General features: G+C 57.3%; 1 protein-coding gene across 1 annotated transcript in view; it reads left to right on the top strand.

Annotated features, from left to right (window-relative positions):
* The window catches only part of LOC125632911 (1-phosphatidylinositol 4,5-bisphosphate phosphodiesterase gamma-1), a 78,268-nt gene extending 59,230 nt beyond the window's left edge, over positions 1-19,038 (top strand). Inside the window, exons 18-32 of the mRNA XM_048841827.2 lie at positions 618-737; positions 1,557-1,740; positions 2,556-2,633; positions 4,015-4,118; positions 5,659-5,755; positions 7,160-7,226; positions 8,755-8,918; positions 9,592-9,688; positions 10,149-10,373; positions 11,039-11,187; positions 13,782-13,896; positions 14,776-14,937; positions 15,364-15,452; positions 17,075-17,259; positions 17,613-19,038. Coding sequence (XP_048697784.1) covers positions 618-737; positions 1,557-1,740; positions 2,556-2,633; positions 4,015-4,118; positions 5,659-5,755; positions 7,160-7,226; positions 8,755-8,918; positions 9,592-9,688; positions 10,149-10,373; positions 11,039-11,187; positions 13,782-13,896; positions 14,776-14,937; positions 15,364-15,452; positions 17,075-17,259; positions 17,613-17,664 — 1,888 coding nt within the window. The 3' untranslated portion in view covers positions 17,665-19,038. The remainder of the gene's footprint in view (positions 1-617; positions 738-1,556; positions 1,741-2,555; positions 2,634-4,014; positions 4,119-5,658; positions 5,756-7,159; positions 7,227-8,754; positions 8,919-9,591; positions 9,689-10,148; positions 10,374-11,038; positions 11,188-13,781; positions 13,897-14,775; positions 14,938-15,363; positions 15,453-17,074; positions 17,260-17,612) is intronic.
* Positions 19,039-19,873: the final 835 nt, after the last annotated feature.

The raw sequence follows: 19,873 nt of genomic DNA, 5'->3' as shown, positions 1-19,873 counted from the left end.
GGCCGTTTTTTTGTAGAGGAAGCGACCCCCGCTGGCCCCAGGGAACCAGATGTACCCTCAGCCGGCTCATTCCCTGGGGATACCAAAGGGGAGCAGGGGTTTCATGTGTAAATAATCTCAGGCCACATATAGCCAAGACTATGATCGCCGGCAGAACAGCACATGGGCAGTATGGGGAGTCCCAAAACACAGACGGCTGCCGCTCCAGCCAGCAGGAGATTGCCAGAGGCTTGGGGAATAAAGCTTTTACCCTCTTCCCAGGCTGGGGGCACTACAAGGCAGCACAATTCCTAGTGGTCGCCCAGCTCTGATTCACACCTCCATGGGCGTGCAGCCGCACATTTGAGCAGACCTGATTCCAAGTGCAATAGATACACATATGTGAGCAGATCTCACAGCTAGACACTCAGCCAGTGCATTAATACAGGTAAGAGATCAGACGTGTCCCTGGGACCCCTGAAGGGTGGAGAACCAGAACTGGATTCCCATGTTCACTGCACATGGACTCATTCTAGGAGATTGAAAGGAGTCAGCTCCTCTCTCACTTGCTGAGTCAATGCCATGGCACAGGGTACAGATGATGCATTGATCCTGCTGTGTGTTCTTTCCTGACCCAGGTGGTACCACACCAGCCTGTCCCGCCTGCAGGCCGAGCATATGCTGATGAGGGTGCCCCGGGACGGAGCCTTCCTGCTGCGCAAACGCAGCGAGCCCAATTCCTATGCTATCTCCTTCAGGTGAGTGCGAGCTGCCTAGGGTCTAGCTGGCAAGTCGGCCAAACCCATCACTGGGGCCTGAGCTGAGAAGCAGCAGACTTGTTTCTCTTGTAACCCACTGGAGTCAAAGGCTACAGCGTTCAGCCGTTGCCATCTCTCCTCCAAATCCCATGCTCTGCCATGTGCTTGCACACGATTTTCTCCAGTCTCATTAGCTGAACACAATTGGGTTGGATGGGTTCCAGGACGGGGACCTTCAAGGAAAGCTGCTGCTGCAGGAAGTTGCATTGATGAGTCACTAGAGGTCCTCTTCCCTTCCCTCAGGACTGGCTGAGTTAGTCTACACTGCAGTTAGACACCCACGGCTAACCCCTGCCAGCTGACTTGGGCTCGGAGGGCTCAGGCTAAGGCGCTGTTAATTGCAGTGTAGACATTCTGTCTCGGGCTGGAGCCTGAGCTCTGGGACCCTCCCACCTCGCAGGGTGCCAACCCAAGCCCAAACATCTATGCTGCAATTAAACAGCCCTGCCCACCCGAGTCAGCTGGCACGGGCCAGCCATGTGTGTCCAACTGCAGGGTAGACATACCCGGTGTGCTGGGGCTGCTGCTCACTCGGACTCAGTACTGACTGATGACACAGCGTGCTGCTAGGAGGCAGTCGTGCCATCTTGTGCTGTGCGCTGTTCCCCAATTCCTGCTGTCCACCCCAGAGGTGGCTGCATTTCAGGGTGGGTGAAATGATTCCCCTCTGCAGTTTGTAAAAACAGAAGGCATGTCCCCCCTCCTCCACCTCCCTGCCCAGCCCCTCCTCACGTGCCCTTTGGGGTGTGTTGGTAACAGAGCAGAGGGCAAGATCAAGCATTGCCGCATCCAGCAGGAGGGACGGCTCTTCATGCTGGGCAGCTCCGCCGAGTTCGAGAGCCTGGTGGATCTGGTGAGCTACTACGAGAAGCACCCGCTCTACCGCAAGATGAAACTCCGCTACCCCATCAATGAGGAGACGCTGGAGAAGATGGGCACCGCCGTGAGTCCTGGGGGGCAGGGGAGCCCCATTGAGGGCATCGGGGAGCATTGCCATGAGAATGGCAGGGCACCAGGGTACAGGGGAAGAGGGACAATGCAGCTGGGCAGTGTAGTGAATATGAGGGGGCTTTATGGCCGCCCCACAGAATCTTGGAAAAGCTGAACATGGCTGCATGTGGGGTCCCTAAACTTTGCTCAGGGGGTGCATTGGCGAGTTGCCCGGAGTCCCAGGGAGCGGCTAATCAGATTGCCAGTGCTCTAATCCTTATGCAGAGGTGCAGCAAGTGCGGACTACATGTCCCAGCATGCAGGGCTCTGGCTCGATCCTAGGGGTCACGCTGCCCTTGGAGGTTGTAATCAAGGTGTGACACACAGGAGAGTGGGCAAGAGACAGATATTTCTGTACTGACCCGGGTTGTGAGTTCAATCCTTGAGGGGGCCATTTAGGGACCTGGGGCAAAAATTGGGGATTGGTCCTGCTTTGAGCAGGGGGTTGGACTAGATGACCTCCTGAGGTCCCTTCCAACCCTGATATTCTATGATACTGTATCCGCACTGGGGAGGTTGTGTTTCTATGACCCCAGTCGCCTGACATAGGCCAGGGGTACAAAAGGAAATGCCCCTATCCCATGACAGGAGGAGCTCCCAGCCGACCGTCTAGCTCCATTAAGGAACTCTCTATTCAAATCTCCCCTTTTCTAGTGAGGATGCACACAGGTCCCTTCCTCTGTTCCTCGAACTGCCCCCCAGGAGAGGGGGAAGGGGGGAAGCTGTGGGCTTGCCTCCCATGTTACCGCTGCTGCCTGTCCTTTGCAGGAGCTGGACTATGGAGCCCTGTATGAAGTGCGAACCCCTCACTTCTACGTGGAGGCCAACAAGATGCCAATGGCCAGGGTAAGAGAGCATGGGCCGGAGACTCCCCCCAGGTCTGCGTGGCACAGGGAGGAGTGGGAGGAGGGGGAGAGGGATTCACGTGCTGCCTGGGAACTGGGTGATACTTTGTTCCGACTTGCTGCCAGTTCAAGAAGTGCCCGGGACCCCCAGCAGTCAGCCAGCCACCCTGGGAACTGCAGCCTGCATATCCCATCATGTTTTGCCTGTGGCATCCACCCCTGGCTGCCGACCCAAGTGCCAGACTCTCAGCGTTCCCTTGAAAGACATATGTTGAATCCCTTCTCCGTCGGTGAGCCCTGCAGAGCTGGCCTGGCTGGGAGCGCGAGAGCAGGGTCTCTTCCAGCTCCCCTCAGAACGGTTACAGCAGCTGAGCTCCGACGGCAGACTCTTTAGTTGGTGATGCAGGGACCAGAATGACCCAGCGTGACTCTCAGATCCCAGGCAGTGTTTTCAGCACTAGTAGCTAGAAAAACCAGCTCTTTATTTATCAGCAGCACGGGCCGGATCTGATGTCAGTGAGAGAATAAACATGGGAGCCCCCGGGGGCACTTATCAAATCACTTTTCAGGGCACCACTGCACCTTAAACTTCCCCTCCCAACAAGTGAACCCTTGGGCCGAGACCAAACACGGGACACATTAGCCCAAAGGGAGCTGTTTTCTGGTTATAATCAAAACCGTCTGGCAACCTTGAAAAGGAATCGGACTTGCCTGCTGCCGTAGATGGTTGCAGGAAATGGCAGTTACTCACAGTCTGTGCATTAGACCAGGAGACTGCATGGAGCTAAGTAAGAAGACCTGGAGATGTTCCAGAATCTCCCCTGCTCTGTTGGCAGCTCTGTAAGCCAGAGCGGCTGCCTCCTTAAGGCCTGAATCTGCCTCCCATACTCCCTATGCAGTCCTAATGGGAACTGTGGCAAGTCAGGCCCTTGATGATTATCCCAACAAGGAGCAAGGCCCGCTGACCTGTACCACGGCAGTCATGCTGTCAGAACGGCTGGCAGAGACTCTCGAAGCTCCAGCAACAGGCACCCACTCTGCCCACACTCAAGCTTTGTCCTTCTCTTCCCCCAAACCTGTCTGCAGAGACGGTGGAAAAACCTTTGACTTGCCCCTAGGAGATCTGTGGAAATCTGCACTGATGCTTCTGTCTGGACACAGGGGATTGGGTTGACAATATGGCTGCTTCCAGCTGCATTATCACCCATCTAAACTGTTTATCAACACATGATATATAGAGAGAGAGAGTCCTCGGTTACCTGAGATCAAGGCCTGGGGAGCTACTTTATATTCCTTTGCAGTTTTTTTTCTGGAGCATTCCCTCCCCAGGAATGCTGGCGTCATAGCTGCTAAGGCTAGCATGTCTCTGCTCTGCTCCCCAGTGTACGGTGAAGGCCCTCTACGATTACAAAGCCCAGCGGGAAGATGAGCTCTCATTCTGCAAACAGGCCATCATCCACAACGTTGACAAGCAGGATGGAGGCTGGTGAGTTCTCCCTCTCGGTCGCCGCTTTCAAAATGTCTGGTCAGGGGTCCACTCCTCTCCTGACATTGCCCAGTTGTCCTGGAGGAGGGGTCCCCTGGCTAGAAAGGGCGTCCTTATCAGATTGCGGTGGGGCCAGGGTGTGGTGGAGTCAAGAAAAAAGGCTACGGCTCAGGATAACCCAAGGTGTCTGATGTCGCTTTGTCTGATTGCTCTCAGGAGACGCTCCTTTCACAAGGACTTACCCAGCTGCTCACGAGCAGAGGAATCTCCTTGCTGGCTCAGTCCCGGCTAGCTCACCACCCAAATTACTGACATTGGGGGCCTGTTGAGAGATCCCCCTTTTTCTCACGGGGGCCATCTGCATCCTGGCCTGAGGGGCTGGGCCCCGAGGAGGGGTTCTTTTACCAGAGCTGAAGGGACACCAGTCGTGCATCCCCACATACCACGAGCGGCCCCAGATGCTCTCCACCAGCAAGGTGGAATCCTTCTTCCTCACTTACAGTCCGGACATCTGATGGGACGCCTGATCCCTGACATGCCCAGTGCTCCGCCCTGCCAGGCGCAGCTCTACCATCTGCCTGCTGTGAACATCTTGTGGTGGAGCTACACTGCCCTCGCCGGGAACGAGCTCCTCTAGGTTCTTCGCTCCCCACTGGCACAAACGCTAACGGGCCGTGCTCCAGGCTGATCAGTCCCCTGAGCCACCCTGCGGAGGGTGGTCCAGGGGAGGCCAGCCTGGGGCTTCAGCTGCACGGGCCCATCACCCGTGACACAGCAAGTGCTGATTCAGCGTGAGACTGATTGTGTCCACACTAGAAGGGCTGCAGCAGCACAGCTGCAGTGCAGAGACTTGCTCCAGCGATGGGAGGGGCTCTTCCACGGCTGTCGTTAATCCCCCATTCCGAGAGGCCGTAGCTAGGTCGGGAGAAGAATCCTTCCATCGCCAGCTGGTGTCAGCGCTGGGGCTTCGGTCGGCCTCATTACACCGCCCAGAGCATGACGTTTTCCACCGCCTGGAGTGATGGAGTTAAGCCGACCTACCTGTGTAGTGTAGGGCAGCCCCGAGAGCGCACGCTCATGTTACATCTCTGCCCTTCTCTGGCCCCTCCTAAATGCTCGTTAAGACTCAGCCCTGGGTAGAGGTCATAGCAGATGGCAGAAGTGAGGCAGTCAGGGGCAATGACTTGCCCAGGACACGCCAGCAGAACCAGCAATGGAACCCGGGAATCCTGACTCCCACGTCCCTGCTCTAACCATGGGACACCTGGCTAGTTACCAGGGAACCAAACCCTCCAGCGATTCTCTGTGCCCTGGTCTATGCCCCAGGCTTCTTGCAGAGTGGAGCTCAGCAGACATCACCCCGGCTTCGACTGTGCTCCTATTACAAGAATTGCATGCCTTGTGCGTGTTGCTGAGACGTTTTTTAATGGCTCCTTTTCTGTTTCCCTGTTCCAGCTGTTCCCCTGACATTGCGTGCAGTGTTCACATCCCTAGTACCCCTGAGTCAGTCTGCTTGCCTTGTTCCTGTTACCCCTTCTAGGTGGCGGGGAGACTATGGGGGCAAGAAGCAGCTGTGGTTCCCAGCCAACTACGTGGAGGAGATCATGAACACACTGGTGCAGGAGCAGGACGAGTCTGTGAGTTTAACCCCCACGCTGGCTCCTTTCCCCACCTTCCAGCACAATCTGAGGGACCCGCTCGGCTGTCCCGGACACCAAGGGGTCAATTTTGTGGGGGTGAGCAAGTAGAACTAATAGGCCGCCCCTGTTGCTAATAAGCCAGGGGCACCAAACCTGGCCCGGTTGCCAACTTCCCTGGAGCCCAAGTGGTGCTGAGAATCCTAACCACCCTCACCTTTAGTGTCAAGTAGGGGCCCAAGGAAACTACAGCTCCCAGCGTGCAGTGCTCCATCCCAGCAGCCTTCTGTCCTTCTGAAGTTCATCTCACCGCTCCAAACTACAACCCCCTAATTCAGAGATGGGCAAACTATGCCCCCTGGGATCCTCCTGCCCAGCCCCTGAGCTCCTGGCCCAGGAGGCTAGTCCCCGGCCCCTCCCCTGCTGTTCCCCCTCCCCCGCAGCCTCAGCTCACTGCACTGTTAGCACAGTGCTCTGGGCGGTGAGGCTGCGAGCTCTTGCCAGGCAGCGCAGCTGCAGAACCGCGGCCTCACCCCGTGCTCTGTGCTGCATGGTGGAGTGGCTGGCTCCAGCCGGGCAGCACGGCTGCCTGTCCTGGTGTTCTGGGTGGCGTGGCTGTAGCAGGGCAGGGGGGGATTGGACAGGGGGCAGGGGAGTTCGGAGTGGTGGTCAGGGGGCGGGGGTGTGGATAGGGATTGGGGCGGTCAGAGGGCAGGGAACAGGGGAGTTGAATGGGGGCAGGGGTCCTGGGGGGGCAGTCGGGAAAGAGAAGGGGTGTTGGATGGGGCGGCGGGGGGCAGTCAGGGGACAGGGAGGGGTGGATGGGGCAGGAGTCCCAGGGGGGCCGTCAGGGGGCGAGAAGCAGGGGGGGTCGGAGAGGGGGCGGGCGCCAGGCCATGCCTGGCTGTTTGGGGAGGCACAGCTTCCCCTAACCAGCCCTCCATACAATTTTGGAAACCCGATGTGGCCCTCAAACAAAGTTTGCCCGCCCCTGTCCTAAATGATTCCTCTCCCGCCTTGGTGTCTCTCTCCATCTGTCCAATAGAGCCCTGTTTAAAACCTGGTTGATAAATAGGAGAAGTGGATTTCCCCACCTTTGCTTTCCTCAAAAACAGCTGCAATGATTTTGCTCCAACTTAGGCAGGGTCTAGGGATCCATCCTGGAAAACCTCAGTCCAGAAAGCTGACTCTTCAGAGCAACTCAGACGAGAGGTTAGATCAGAAACTCTCCTGCCTCCATAATTTTAGTGACTACTGCTTTCCAGCCCTTCTGCTCGGTATTGCAAATACAGCAGGAGAAAGGCAGAGACTGTGGCCTGAAAGCAGAAAGCAGTGGTCTGTCTGTCTCTCTGTATTTCTCTTGGTAACTGGCCTTTCTCTGCCCCATCCCTTCCTCTCTCCCAGTCAGCAGAAAACAGCCCCCTGGGGAACTTCCTGAAAGGGTTCATTGACGTACCGTCCTGCCATGTAGGTGAGTGTCTGTAACTGTCGCCCGTGGAGTGAGAGGTTCTGGAATGTATCGTTTCGGGGGAGGAGGGGGAGGCTATTTAACCATGAGACACTGCTGGAGACAGAAGCCTCTTTTAACAGGGGCTGTAAGGAGTAGCATTTGGAGTATTCACCTTCTGCATGGGTGCTACTCCTGCCTGGAGCACCTGGCTGGGTGATTCCTGCAACTGCCCATCTGGAGGCAGTGTGGTCTAGAGGATAGAGCACCAGCCTGGAACTCTGGAGAGCTGGGTTCTATTCCTGGCTCTGTAACTGGCCTGGGCAAGTCAGTTCACCTGCTCTTTGCCTCAGTTTCCCCATCTGTACAATGGGGATACTGACCTCCTTTGTAAAGTGCATGGAGAGCGATGGGTGGAATTTTCTATAGGATCTGGGTATTATCATTATTATTAAATGAGGTCTAGTGGGTCTAAACCCGTTTCCTGCTGGCTGGATTCCTACCTTGGATCCCTCAGTGTAGTGAGTTCTGGGGGGTTTCCTGTGAGCGGGGCTGCGGAGTACCGTGTAAAGTGACCAAAGGGAGGTCGGCAATGCCTTTACTGCGCCCCAAGGAGCAGGCTCTGGAGTGTCCCTGTCTCACCAGAGCTTTGTAGCAGGCATCTCTGTGACGGTCGGCGGTGACTTCAGAACTGCTGGGAAAGAGCTCGCTGCCAGCCTGTGCTCTTGTGTGACTGGCTGAGGCTCTCCCAGCTGTGGCCCTGCCCAAGGCCTGCAAGGGAGCTGCTATCTCGTGGCCCCCGTTTGTCCTAGAAATCTGAGGGTCTCCGTAGCCAAAGGGACTTAGAAGGAAGGGGACTCACAAGGAGAGGTCAGTGCTGAGCACCCGCAAGCCCTAGTGGGGAGCTGAATCCAACCCAGAGGCAGATTTGCTGAATGGCCTTTACTACAGCTTAACAGTGGCCTGAGCTGAAGGCCCAGCCCATTCCCATCCCTGCACTGCTGCCTCCCTTTCCTCGGCGGTAGATTCGAGCAAGCTGCCTCAGAGCTGTGGCCCTCTCAGGAGAACTGTCCGAGCTTTAGGGCCCAGTCCTGGGGATGCCGAGCATCCTCGGCCCCACGAAAGTCAGAGGACATTGAGGGACCTCAGGACCTCCTGAGACAGGCTATGAGATGCAGAGCCTCCCGTGTCTCTCTTGGCTTGATGTGAATAAGGGGGAGGTCAAGCTCAGAGCCTTTCGCCCTCTTTCCTCCCCCAGTTTCCCCTGGTGTGAGTGACGTCTCTAGGAGGTGAGTCAGGAATCACACCCTGCTTCAAACAGCTGGCCCAAGTGCCGTGGGTAGGCAAGGGCTGCACAGGGCAACAGAGGACCAGGTTTCACGCTCAGTTCTGACGCTCTGCCCGAGGTGATGATGCGTCAGAGGAAGGAGCCGATCCCCTCTCCCCCCCGTGTGCAGCAGGTTGGAGAGCAGGACCCTGGAGGGGTCCTTTGCTCCACAGAGCTGTCCATTGGGAATCTCTCCAAGTAAAGCCCCCTCTGATATCCTTATAGTTATCTCCAAAGACGGGAGGAGCTCCAAACCATTTGTCTTCACCATCCATTCCCAGCAGATGTCCCACCCGTCCCAGGCGCTGGACGTGGCTGCAGACACACAGGAGGAACTCAACGACTGGGTGGCCAAGATCCGGGAGGCCACACAGAACGCAGACGCCAGGGTGAGTGAGAGGAGCCGTGCGCTTTGAGCGCCGATGGCGTTCATTGTCACCATTAGAATGACCCTAACGAACGTCCAATGTGTCTCACAACGGTGGGGGCTGGGGCTCACCTGTGGTGGGTGCCACGGTGCCCAGGAAGGCAGAGCGTTCCCCACTCCCTGCCCGGGGGAGGTGCAACTCCACTCCCTCAGGCTCTAGCTTACCTTGCCGCTTGGGTCTGAGTGAGCAGTGAGCACTAAAGCTAAGGGGTAATGCCCAGAATTTGCCCATTCAGGGACCCACTGGCAATTGAAGGGATCCATTAAATGAAGAGGTTGTAGCTACCATCATCCTGAATATGGAGGTGCAGCCCTTGGGGAAAAAAAAGTTCCCAGCATGCATTCCTCCAAAGCAATCTCAGCGGAAGGCTGCATGGTTCCTTATGGAGCACAGAATGCTGGGACCTGTAGTCTCCAGAGGGCGCACCTCTGTCTGGAAGGGGAGCGTGCGCGTGGGCTGCATTGCAGGACTCGGTGGTTCCCCTGAAACGTCCTTGCCGCGGGTGAGGATGTAATGCCCAGCCCTCACAGACAGGCTCTGCCAGTCCATTTGTGCGGGGCGTATCAGTGGCTCAGGTTTCGTGGCCTCTCTGCGTTCTCGGCAGTGACCTGAGCGCCTGCCTTTCCTTGCGCAGATGCAAGAGGGGAAGATCATGGAGCGGAGGAAAAAGATCGCCCTTGAGCTCTCCGAGCTGGTCGTTTACTGCCGCCCGGTGCCATTCGATGAAGAGAGTAAGGCCCCAGCTGCTGCTGCTGCGTCACTGACTGAGCTCTCCGAGTGGTGTGGCCAGTGTTGACGGGAATCAAACAGGCCCTGGGAAGATCCTTCCTACCCATAAAAACAGCTGCTCCCTCCAGGCCCTGCCTGAGCCCACGGCCATCCTGGCCAGCTCCGGTTCCCAACAGAACTGCCCAGCCCCAGCCCCGGCCCCTCCAGCCAGCCACCCATCTCCCCTCCAGGATTCAGAGCAGCCGAGCTCCATAGCAAGTGCACTGGTAGGTGGGCAGTGGGCCCCATGCGGAGGCTGAGCCCTGAGTTCAGGCAGAGGAAAGTTCACGGTGGGGACTGCCAGCCTAGAGAACAACTGTCCTCAGTGGGCATCACTGATGTGCCAGGCTCCAGAGCACCCTGATGCCTCCCTAGCGAGGGCCTCCAGTGGCCACCCGCTGACCCTGCCTATTGTCCTTGCAGAGATCGGCACAGACAAGGCTTGCTACCGGGACATGTCCTCCTTCCCCGAGACCAAGGCCGAGAAGTATGCAAACCGCAGCAAGGGCAAGAAGTTCCTGCAGTACAACCGACGCCAGCTCAGTCGCGTCTACCCCAAGGGCCAACGCCTGGACTCCTCGAACTATGACCCGCTGCCCATGTGGATCTGCGGCAGCCAGCTGGTAGCCCTTAACTTCCAGACCCCCGGTAACTCTTCAACCCCATACCCATGGGCACGGGGCAGTTCAGACACAGATCCACTCCCTTTCACATAACATGAGATGCTTTGCCCAGCTAGCTTTGAATGTCCTGAGCAATGGGGCTCCCCTCCCTTCCCTGGGGAGACAATCCGCAGCTGAATGGCTTCCCTAAGGAAGACCCTGCAGTCACGTGACCAAGAGCCAACCTGACACAATTGCCAGCAACCCCAGGGGTTCCGTCCCCTATACAGGTGGTTCCCACGCAGGGCTGAGTACGCATTGCAAGGTGCCGTTTGTGGAGATCCCGGCACCGTCTCCCATCACGGCACAAGGCACGGGTTTGCCTCTGTGTGACAGAAGTGGGGGGTTTAGCTCTCCCAGCCAACAGCACTGCCGGGGGCAGGGCCTTCTGCACAATGCCCACATGCCTCCACGCCGCACAGAGACGTCCTGCCTCCACGTTGCCTCTGGCCCCACAGGGGCTTCTCCCCCAGCTCATTGGTCATTGCCACTTGGATTAGTCCTCTGTCCCTTTCTCCGCGCGCGGATTGGTTTGTGCCCCTTTGAACGCTCCGTTGTCTCTCTCTCAGTGCGGATTGGTTTTTGCCCCTTTGAACAGCCTGTTGTCTCTTGCCGCATGCTGATTGGCTGCTGCCTTTGGGCTTCTTCCAGATAAACCAATGCAGTTGAACCAGGCCTTGTTCATGCTGGGAGCCCGCAGTGGTTACGTCCTGCAGCCAGACATCATGAGGGACGACTTGTTTGACCCCTTTGACAAGAGCAGCCTGAAGATCGTGGAACCCATCACTGTGCAGCTCCAGGCAAGTGAGAGACCAGCCTAGGACTCGGGGGGAGGACCAAGAGACCCAAGTCCTGGGACCTGTTGCCTCAGGCCCGTCAGTCACTTAATATCTGTCTCTTTCATATATTGATACCGGGGGCCAAATCCTCATCTCCATCACACCCATAGAACCCCACTGCAGCCAGGAGGCCCGCATGGGGGTAAAGGAGGGCAGTGTCGACACGGGCGCTGATGACAGAGAGGCATATTTCACTGTGACCCCTCCCAACCTCACAGGCAGGGAGCTCAGAGCCTGCTCCAGAAACACAGGAGGCCCCAGTGCTTGAGCACAAGGAGAATCTCTGTTGGGTGTTAGCAGTATGAATCATGGATGGATTCACCAAGGGAAGGTCATGCCTGACTAATCTAATCGCCTTTTATGATGAGATTACTGGTTCTGTGGATGAAGGGAAAGCAGTGGATGTATTGTTTCTTGACTTTAGCAAAGCTTTTGACACAGTCTCCCACAGTATTCTTGTCAGCAAGTTAAGGAAGTATGGGCTGGATGAATGCACTACAAGGTGGGTAGAAAGCTGGCTAGATTGTAGGGCTCAACGGGTAGTGATCAATGGCTCCATATCTAGTTGGCAGCTGGTATCAAGTGGAGTACCCCAAGGGTCAGTCCTGGGTCCGGTTTTGTTCAATATCTTCATAAATGATCTGGAGGATGGTGTGGATTGCACTCTCAGCAAATTTGCGGATGATACTAAACTGGGAGGAGTGGTAGATACGCTGGAGGGGAGGGATAGGATACAGAAAGACCTAGACAAATTGGAGGATTGGGCCAAAAGAAATCTGATGAGGTTCAATAAGGATAAGTGCAGGGTCCTGCACTTAGGACGGAAGAACCCAATGCACAGCTACAGACTAGGGACCGAATGGCTAGGCAGCAGTTCTGCGGAAAAGGACCTAGGGGTGACAGTGGACGAGAAGCTGGATATGAGTCAGCAGTGTGCCCTTGTTGCCAAGAAGGCCAATGGCATTTTGGGATGTATAAGTAGGGGCATAGCGAGCAGATCGAGGGACGTGATCGTTCCCCTCTATTCGACATTGGTGAGGCCTCATCTGGAGTACTGTGTCCAGTTTTGGGCCCCACACTTCAAGAAGGATGTGTATAAATTGGAGAGAGTCCAGCGAAGGGCAACAAAAATGATTAGGGGACTGGAACACATGAGTTATGAGGAGAGGCTGAGGGAGCTGGGATTGTTTAGCCTGCAGAAGAGAAGAATGAGGGGGGATTTGATAGCTGCTTTCAACTACCTAAAAGGGGGTTCCAAAGAGGATGGCTCTAGACTGTTCTCAATTGTAGCAGATGACAGAACGAGGAGTAATGGTCTCAAGTTGCAGTGGGGGAGGTTTAGATTGGACATTAGGAAAAACTTTTTCACTAAGAGGGTGGTGAAACACTGGAATGCGTTACCTAGGGAGGTGGTAGAATCTCCTTCCTTAGAGGTTTTTAAGGTCAGGCTTGACAAAGCCCTGGCTGGGATGATTTAACTGGGAATTGGTCCTGCTTTGAGCAGGGGGTTGGACTAGATGACCTTCTGGGGTCCCTTCCAACCCTGATATTCTATGATTCTATGATTCTATGATTCAGTATACAGCCTATGACACACAGCTGAGCAGTGGTTCCATCCTGCAGAGGGCAATGCCCCCCCCATATATATAAGACTCTACTTCCCTGCTTGTGTGACACCCCCCCACACACACACACACACATACACATATACAGACTCTACTTCCCTGCTTGTGTGGGGTGAGCCATTTTTTATGTTGAGTCAGTAAAAGATGGTGAACTCAGGATGCTAGTGGGCAGGGTGAGCAGGGTCTGGGACTAGCCCCCCAGCTCCATGACTGAGTGTTTCTGCTGCCAAGAATTCCAATCAGGGATAAGCAGCAAGGCCTGGGATTTGACAGATGCGGGATCACGTGGCAGTATAGGAGGGCGCTTAGACACCACTGTGAGGAGCATGGTATAAAAACCTGTCAAGAATAGAATAGAATAGAATAGTGAGTGGTGCGGGGACATTGGAAAAACCCCTGAGGCCGGAGCGGGTGTGTACTACTCCCATCCCCTGGGAGTGTGCTGCCTGCCCCCGCTGGTGCATAATGATTTAGGACACACAATGTCACAGCGGCGCCGCCCCTGAGGACAGAATGGGGGATCCCTAGTGAGGAGGATCATACCCTAAAGATGAACATTACAGAAACCCAGCACAGAGATTGAGTCAGAAATGAGGCAACTAGGAGCTGGGATCAGGAGTGGCGGAAGCTTCCTAAAAGTGGGGGGGGGAGAGGAAAACTGGTGCCCAAACTGTGGCCCTGCCCCCCATGCCACCCCTTCACCCTGAGGCTCCACCCCACTGCCGCCTCTTCCCCCCAAGATCCCACCTCCCATTCGCTCCTCTCCATCCCCCTGTCCCCGCTCTGTCTCTCACCCTTACGGCCGGTCAAATGTGATGGGGCCTGGCCCCCTGGCCCCCTCTGTTCTGGCACCCTTGGCTGGGATTCTGCAGCAGTTCTAACATTGCAGTCCGCTCGTCTCTTCCCGGCATCTCCACCTCCTCACCCCAGATCCTAGGCGCCCGGCATCTCCCCAAGAATGGCAGGAGCATTGTGTGCCCCTTCGTGGAGGTGGAGGTCTGCGGCTCGGAGTTTGACAGCAGCAAGAACAAGACGGATGTCGTAGGTGAGGAGCTGGAGGGGCTGGCGGGGAACAGGCATTGCAGAGAACAGAACTGGGCCCTCTCCTCTAGCAGAACAGAATGCTCCTAACAGGCTCATCCCCCACCTGGCCTGCGCAGAAATTCAGCTGGTTCCCTGCATGGCTGGGGCTGTTCATTAATTGCAGCATGAATACAAGGGGCCTGACTTTGCTCTGCCACAGATTGCCCTGAGCCTCCCACATGCCATACACAGACCTGTTTGTCAGCCTCCGTACAGGAGGCAGCAGAATTCATGCCCTGCAGCTCTCAGGGTACTGGAAGCCCATGTGTTGGGGTGGCGAGGGGCAGCTCCCCCATGAACGGCCCCTCTGGAGTGGCTGTGTGGACCCTGGAAGTGTGATGTAGCAATTGCCCTAATAAGGGGCTGTGAACCCTCAGAGCTGGAGAGGGCATCTGTAAAAGGAGCCATGTCAGCCCGTGCTCCCTCAGTGCATCTGCCCTTAAACTGCTCCCCTTGGGAGAGGGTGGATCTACAGGGACAGAGTGATCCTAGAACAGGGGATCTGTTAGTAACATCGTTCTCCCCGGGAGTAATGGAACTGATTTGTTTTTGAGCAGGTCCCACGCACTCCAGCAGGCAGCGGTGATGTGTCCATCCGGGCCGGTGTACCCTTACATGGGTCTGACACCTGCCACAAGGGGTGGGTGATGGGTCCCTACAGACACACAACTCGGAGCGTGTCTCCAGCAAGTGCCAGTGGCGTGTGCCATGTACACACACACACGCACCAGCCAACTCCTTTGCCTTGCCAGACGGCGGGCGCTCCCCTTTGTTCTCTGCTGGCGTAAGGCGTTCAGAGGCTTGTGTTTCTTGTGCACTGACCGCCCCCTTTTTCCGCCAGCTGATAATGGCCTGAACCCCGTGTGGCTTTTCAAGCAGTTCGTCTTCGACATCAACAACCCTGAGTTTGCCTTCCTGCGCTTCGTGGTGTACGAGGAGGACATGTTCAGTGACCCCAACTTCCTGGCCCAGGCTACCTTCCCCGTCAAGGGCCTCAAGACAGGTACAGGCTGCCTGCCACTAGCCCCTCCTTTCCACGCTCCCTCCCCAAGGTAGGCCTGTCCCCAGAGCCAGCTCCACATGGGGATTTCCTCACCCCAGGACCCGGCAGGCATCTGCCTGTTCAGCTGGCAGTGCCCACCCCTCCCAACTCTGTCTTTACCAGCAACCCCCTGATGCCCCAAACCTGCCAGCTTCCTCCCTTCCCAAATGTGTGTGTTGCTGTGAGATCTCAGGTAGGACAATGTGTGAGCTTGTCGGGTTTGCAGGGGAGTGTGCAAGAACATCTGCATGCGCACAGGAGCGTGCGTGTGAGCGGGAGGTCGGTCCTGGCTGCTTTCCTCTGTGCCTGGGCATGTTGGGAGGGCAGTGCGGGTGCTGGGATGGAGCCATGCTGACTGGGTTGTTATCACCCCGCTGCTGCCTGCAGGCTACAGGTCAGTGCCCCTGAAGAACAGCTACACTGAGGACCTGGAGCTCTCCTCCCTGCTCATCCACATTGAAATCATCAACGCCAAGGTGAGTGCCCTGTGACGCGACTCACCCCACCAGGAGCTGCCTGCCCCCAGCATCAGCTGGTGCCTTTAAGTCACTTGCCTCCTTTGGTCGTTAGCCAGCTCCCGAAACTCCCTTCTCACCCAGCCCCCTAGCTCTGACTCCAAACAGCGCTGCAGAGCCAGCTCGCCCCTGCCTCGCCCTGCAGAGCTGCCAGCCTCTGAAGGAAAGGACTGGCTAGGAGAACTGAAAACAGTGATGTGATGTCTGCACCATAGGGACCCCTCCCATCTCCTTCCCCTGCTGACAGGCCTTGGGAGTTCAGGGCACTGCTGGGGCATCTGAGCAGCCCACGCCAGCTGACTGAAGGTGAAGCTCAAACAGCCAGAGGAGGGCCAGCTTATAGCATTCAACAGGGTAGCCTCATCTTTCCTGCAGAGGTGTGGCCCATGGAGACCACAAGTCCCAGCATGCAATGCAGCCTCCGGCTTAGCTCCCCTAGGAACTCTGCATGCTGGGATCTGTAGTCTTCAGAGGCCACACCGCTATTGCGATGTGAGTGTGGTGGGTGCCAGCTGAACGTGGCTGCTGGTGAGGTGCCCACGTGGCCTGTAGCTGGACAAAGGAGGGATGCCCCGATTGAGGGCCTAGGCCAGGGGTTCTCAAACTTCATTGCACCACGACCCCCTTCCGACAACAAAAATTACTACACAACCCCAGGAGGGGGGGCCGAAGCCTGAGCTTGGCTGAACCTCCCTGCCCTGGGTGGGACCAAAGCCAAAGCCCAAGGGCTTCAGCCCCAGGAAGGGGCCTGTAACCTGAGCCCCACTACCCAAGACTGAAGCCCTCTGGCTTTGGCTTTTGCCCCGGGCAGTGGGGCCCAAGCTTCGGCCCCAGCTCCAGCAAATCTAAACCAGCCCAAGCAAGCCCATTAAAATGGGGGTGGCGGTCCACAGTTTGAGAACCGCCAGCCTAGGCACTAAAGAGCGCCCACACTGCACTAGTTGGATATACCCCTTGTGGCTTGGTACTGCTCACTCACCGGTCGCAGAGGGCGCTGCGGAGCAGCGTGAGGCACTTTCACTCCCACGCAGGAGCTGAGCAGTCTGCATTCCTCAGTGCTGCCAGCCAGTCGGGCTCAGCTGTCCTGGGCAGCTGGAAGGTCCCCAGGGAAGAGTGTCACATAGTGGTTAGAGTTGCTGGGTTCTGCTTACTGCTTGGGCACTCACTTACATGTGGCCTTGGACAAGGCCCTTCCCCTCTCTGCCTCAGTTACCCCATCTGTGAAATGGGGAGAATGGTTCCACTGCTGTCCTAGCTCACAGGGTGGGCTGTGAGGGTTAATTAAAGCATTGGGTTAATTGACTGGGAAGGGGCATGCATGTCACTAAATGATGGGGCAGTTTGGGACATGGATCCCTATTAGAAACTATGCTGAGGCTGGCAAACTCATGCCACTTGTGATTGAAAGTGATTCTGAAGCCAGCCGTCTAGTTCTGGAGGGCTAGTGGACTCCTGGCCCCTGGGCTACCCAGAGGCACAGCCTCTCTTGCCTCACGAGAGTGTGTTTCTCGAGGTGGGGCAGGGAGGGCAGGCTGGTTGCTCAGCTCCTGACGAGCCCCTCTCTGTGCATCTCCTTGTCGCAGGAAGAAGACGAGGAGAACCTGTACTCCTCCATCCAGCAGTTGCGTGACCGAGCCAGCGAGCTCTCCAACCGGGTCTCGAGCTTTGAGCACAGCAACAACTGTGACTTGCGCCACCAGCAGTGGCTGGACGAGCTGCGGGCAGCCAAGGAGCGGCTGGTGGAGCTGACCGAAGTGCGCAACAGGAAGTGAGTCCCAACCCCACGTAGATAAACCCCATCCACCCACCCCGGGGAGCTGGGATAGAACCCAGCTACTTCAGCATCAAAAACACAGGCTGCTGCCCCCGCAGCTAAGGGAGCGCTCCCTTAGCTATAGTAATAGTAGGTCCTTTATCCACTCTGTAGACCAGCCACTGGAGGGCAGTGTGATTACACATGCACTCCTCCCTCTGCTAAGACAAGCATAACTGTCCTCTCATGAAGTGACAAATCCCAATCCCTTAGAGAGCAGCTGTGAAGCCTGCAGACATCTGCTGTCTTCTCCCAGGGGGCCATGGCTAACTGTCCAAAGCCACCTTACACTTTCTTTCCCCCTCCAGGCTGATGGAGAAAAAGAAGAGAGATCGACAGATGGCCAACAAGCACAACTGAGCCAGCCGCGGGGCTCTCCCAGCTGGGGCCCTCTGCTGGGGAGCCTGGAAATTCTTGCCCGCAGGAGATCTGGCCGCTGATACCAGCCATCCCCCGACAATCCACCTTTCCAGCTGGCTCGCTGCCTATCACCCTGCATCAGTCAGCTGCCCTGGGGGGAAGAGACATTGGCTGCTAGAACTGCAGCACTTGCAGGACCTGGAGAGAACTAGCGGTGGTTCTGAAGATGGGAGTGCAGGGCTGTGTTAGCACCTTCCCTGTTGTAATAACCAAGCTTTTCAATGAGCTGGAAACGGGGTCACATGCCAGGGGGCGCAATACCTCTCAAGAGGATTCGAGCAGCCACCCGGGGCAGGGCTTCCCATCCGCCACCTTATCCCCAGTCAGTCTGATCTGCTTCAACATCTGTTTAAATATTTTTTTTTTTTACCACCATGAGACTTCCAAGAGGGGGGAGGGGAGAGGCACATCTCAGGAGCTGTAGGTTCGAAGCCTTTCATAGCTCACCAGTCTGTGTTTGAGGTGGGGTCCCTAGGTGACATTTCTCTGCATTACGAAACCACCGCAAGCCCCGGCGCCCTGGGAGTTCCAAGGGCAGCAGGGGGTGACTGCAGAGCAGGATGAGGGGCATCGGCCAAGCTGTGTGTGGTCCAGGGGGCTGCGGGTTATAATGGAGGGGCATCGGCCGAGCTGTGTTTGGTCCAGGGGGCTGCGGGTTATAATGGAGGGGCATCGGCCGAGCTGCGTGTGGTCCAGGGGGCTGCGGGTTATAATGGAGGGGCATCGGCCGAGCTGCGTGTGGTCCAGGGGGCTGCGGGTTATAATGGAGGGGCATCGGCAGAGCTGCGTGTGGTCCAGGGGGCTGCGGGTTATAATGGAGGGGCATCGGCCGAGCTGCGTGTGGTCCAGGGGGCTGCGGGTTATAATGGAGGGGCATCGGCCGAGCTGCGTGTGGTCCAGGGGGCTGCGGGTTATAATGGAGGGGCATCGGCCGAGCTGCGTGTGGTCCAGGGGGCTGCGGGTTATAATGGAGGGGCATCGGCAGAGCTGCGTGTGGTCCAGGGGGCTGCGGGTTATAATGGAGGGGCATCGGCCGAGCTGCGTGTGGTCCAGGGGGCTGCGGGTTATAATGGAGGGGCATCGGCCGAGCTGCGTGTGGTCCAGGGGGCTGCGGGTTATAATGGAGGGGCATCGGCCGAGCTGCGTGTGGTCCAGGGGGCTGCGGGTTATAATGGAGGGGCATCGGCAGAGCTGTGTGTGGTCCAGGGGGCTGCGGGTTATAATGGAGGGGCATCGGCAGAGCTGTGTGTGGTCCAGGGGGCTGCGGGTTATAATCGAGGGGCATCGGCAGAGCTGCGTGTGGTCCAGGGGGCTGCGGGTTATAATCGAGGGGCATCGGCCGAGCTGCGTGTGGTCCAGGGGGCTGCGGGTTATAATCGAGGGGCATCGGCAGAGCTGCGTGTGGTCCAGGGGGCTGCGGGTTATAATCGAGGGGCATCGGCAGAGCTGCGTGTGGTCCAGGGGGCTGCGGGTTATAATCGAGGGGCATCGGCAGAGCTGCGTGTGGTCCAGGGGGCTGCGGGTTATAATCGAGGGGCATCGGCAGAGCTGCGTGTGGTCCAGGGGGCTGCGGGTTATAATGGAGGGGCATCGGCCGAGCTGCGTGTGGTCCAGGGGGCTGCGGGTTATAATCGAGGGGCATCGGCCGAGCTGCGTGTGGTCCAGGGGGCTGCGGGTTATAATCGAGGGGCATCGGCCGAGCTGCGTGTGGTCCAGGGGGCTGCGGGTTATAATGGAGGGGCATCGGCCGAGCTGCGTGTGGTCCAGGGGGCTGCGGGTTATAATGGAGGGGCATCGGCCGAGCTGCGTGTGGTCCAGGGGGCTGCGGGTTATAATGGAGGGGCATCGGCCGAGCTGCGTGTGGTCCAGGGGGCTGCGGGTTATAATGGAGGGGCATCGGCCGAGCTGCGTGTGGTCCAGGGGGCTGCGGGTTATAATGGAGGGGCATCGGCCGAGCTGCGTGTGGTCCAGGGGGCTGCGGGTTATAATGGAGGGGCATCGGCCGAGCTGCGTGTGGTCCAGGGGGCTGCGGGTTATAATGGAGGGGCATCGGCCGAGCTGCGTGTGGTCCAGGGGGCTGCGGGTTATAATGGAGGGGCATCGGCCGAGCTGCGTGTGGTCCAGGGGGCTGCGGGTTATAATGGAGGGG

This window comes from Caretta caretta, chromosome 2 (assembly GCF_965140235.1).
Source record: "Caretta caretta isolate rCarCar2 chromosome 2, rCarCar1.hap1, whole genome shotgun sequence".
In the NCBI taxonomy this organism is placed as follows: domain Eukaryota; kingdom Metazoa; phylum Chordata; order Testudines; family Cheloniidae; genus Caretta; species Caretta caretta.
Note: the sequence above shows the minus strand (reverse complement) of the source record. Positions and strands in the feature narration are given on the sequence as shown.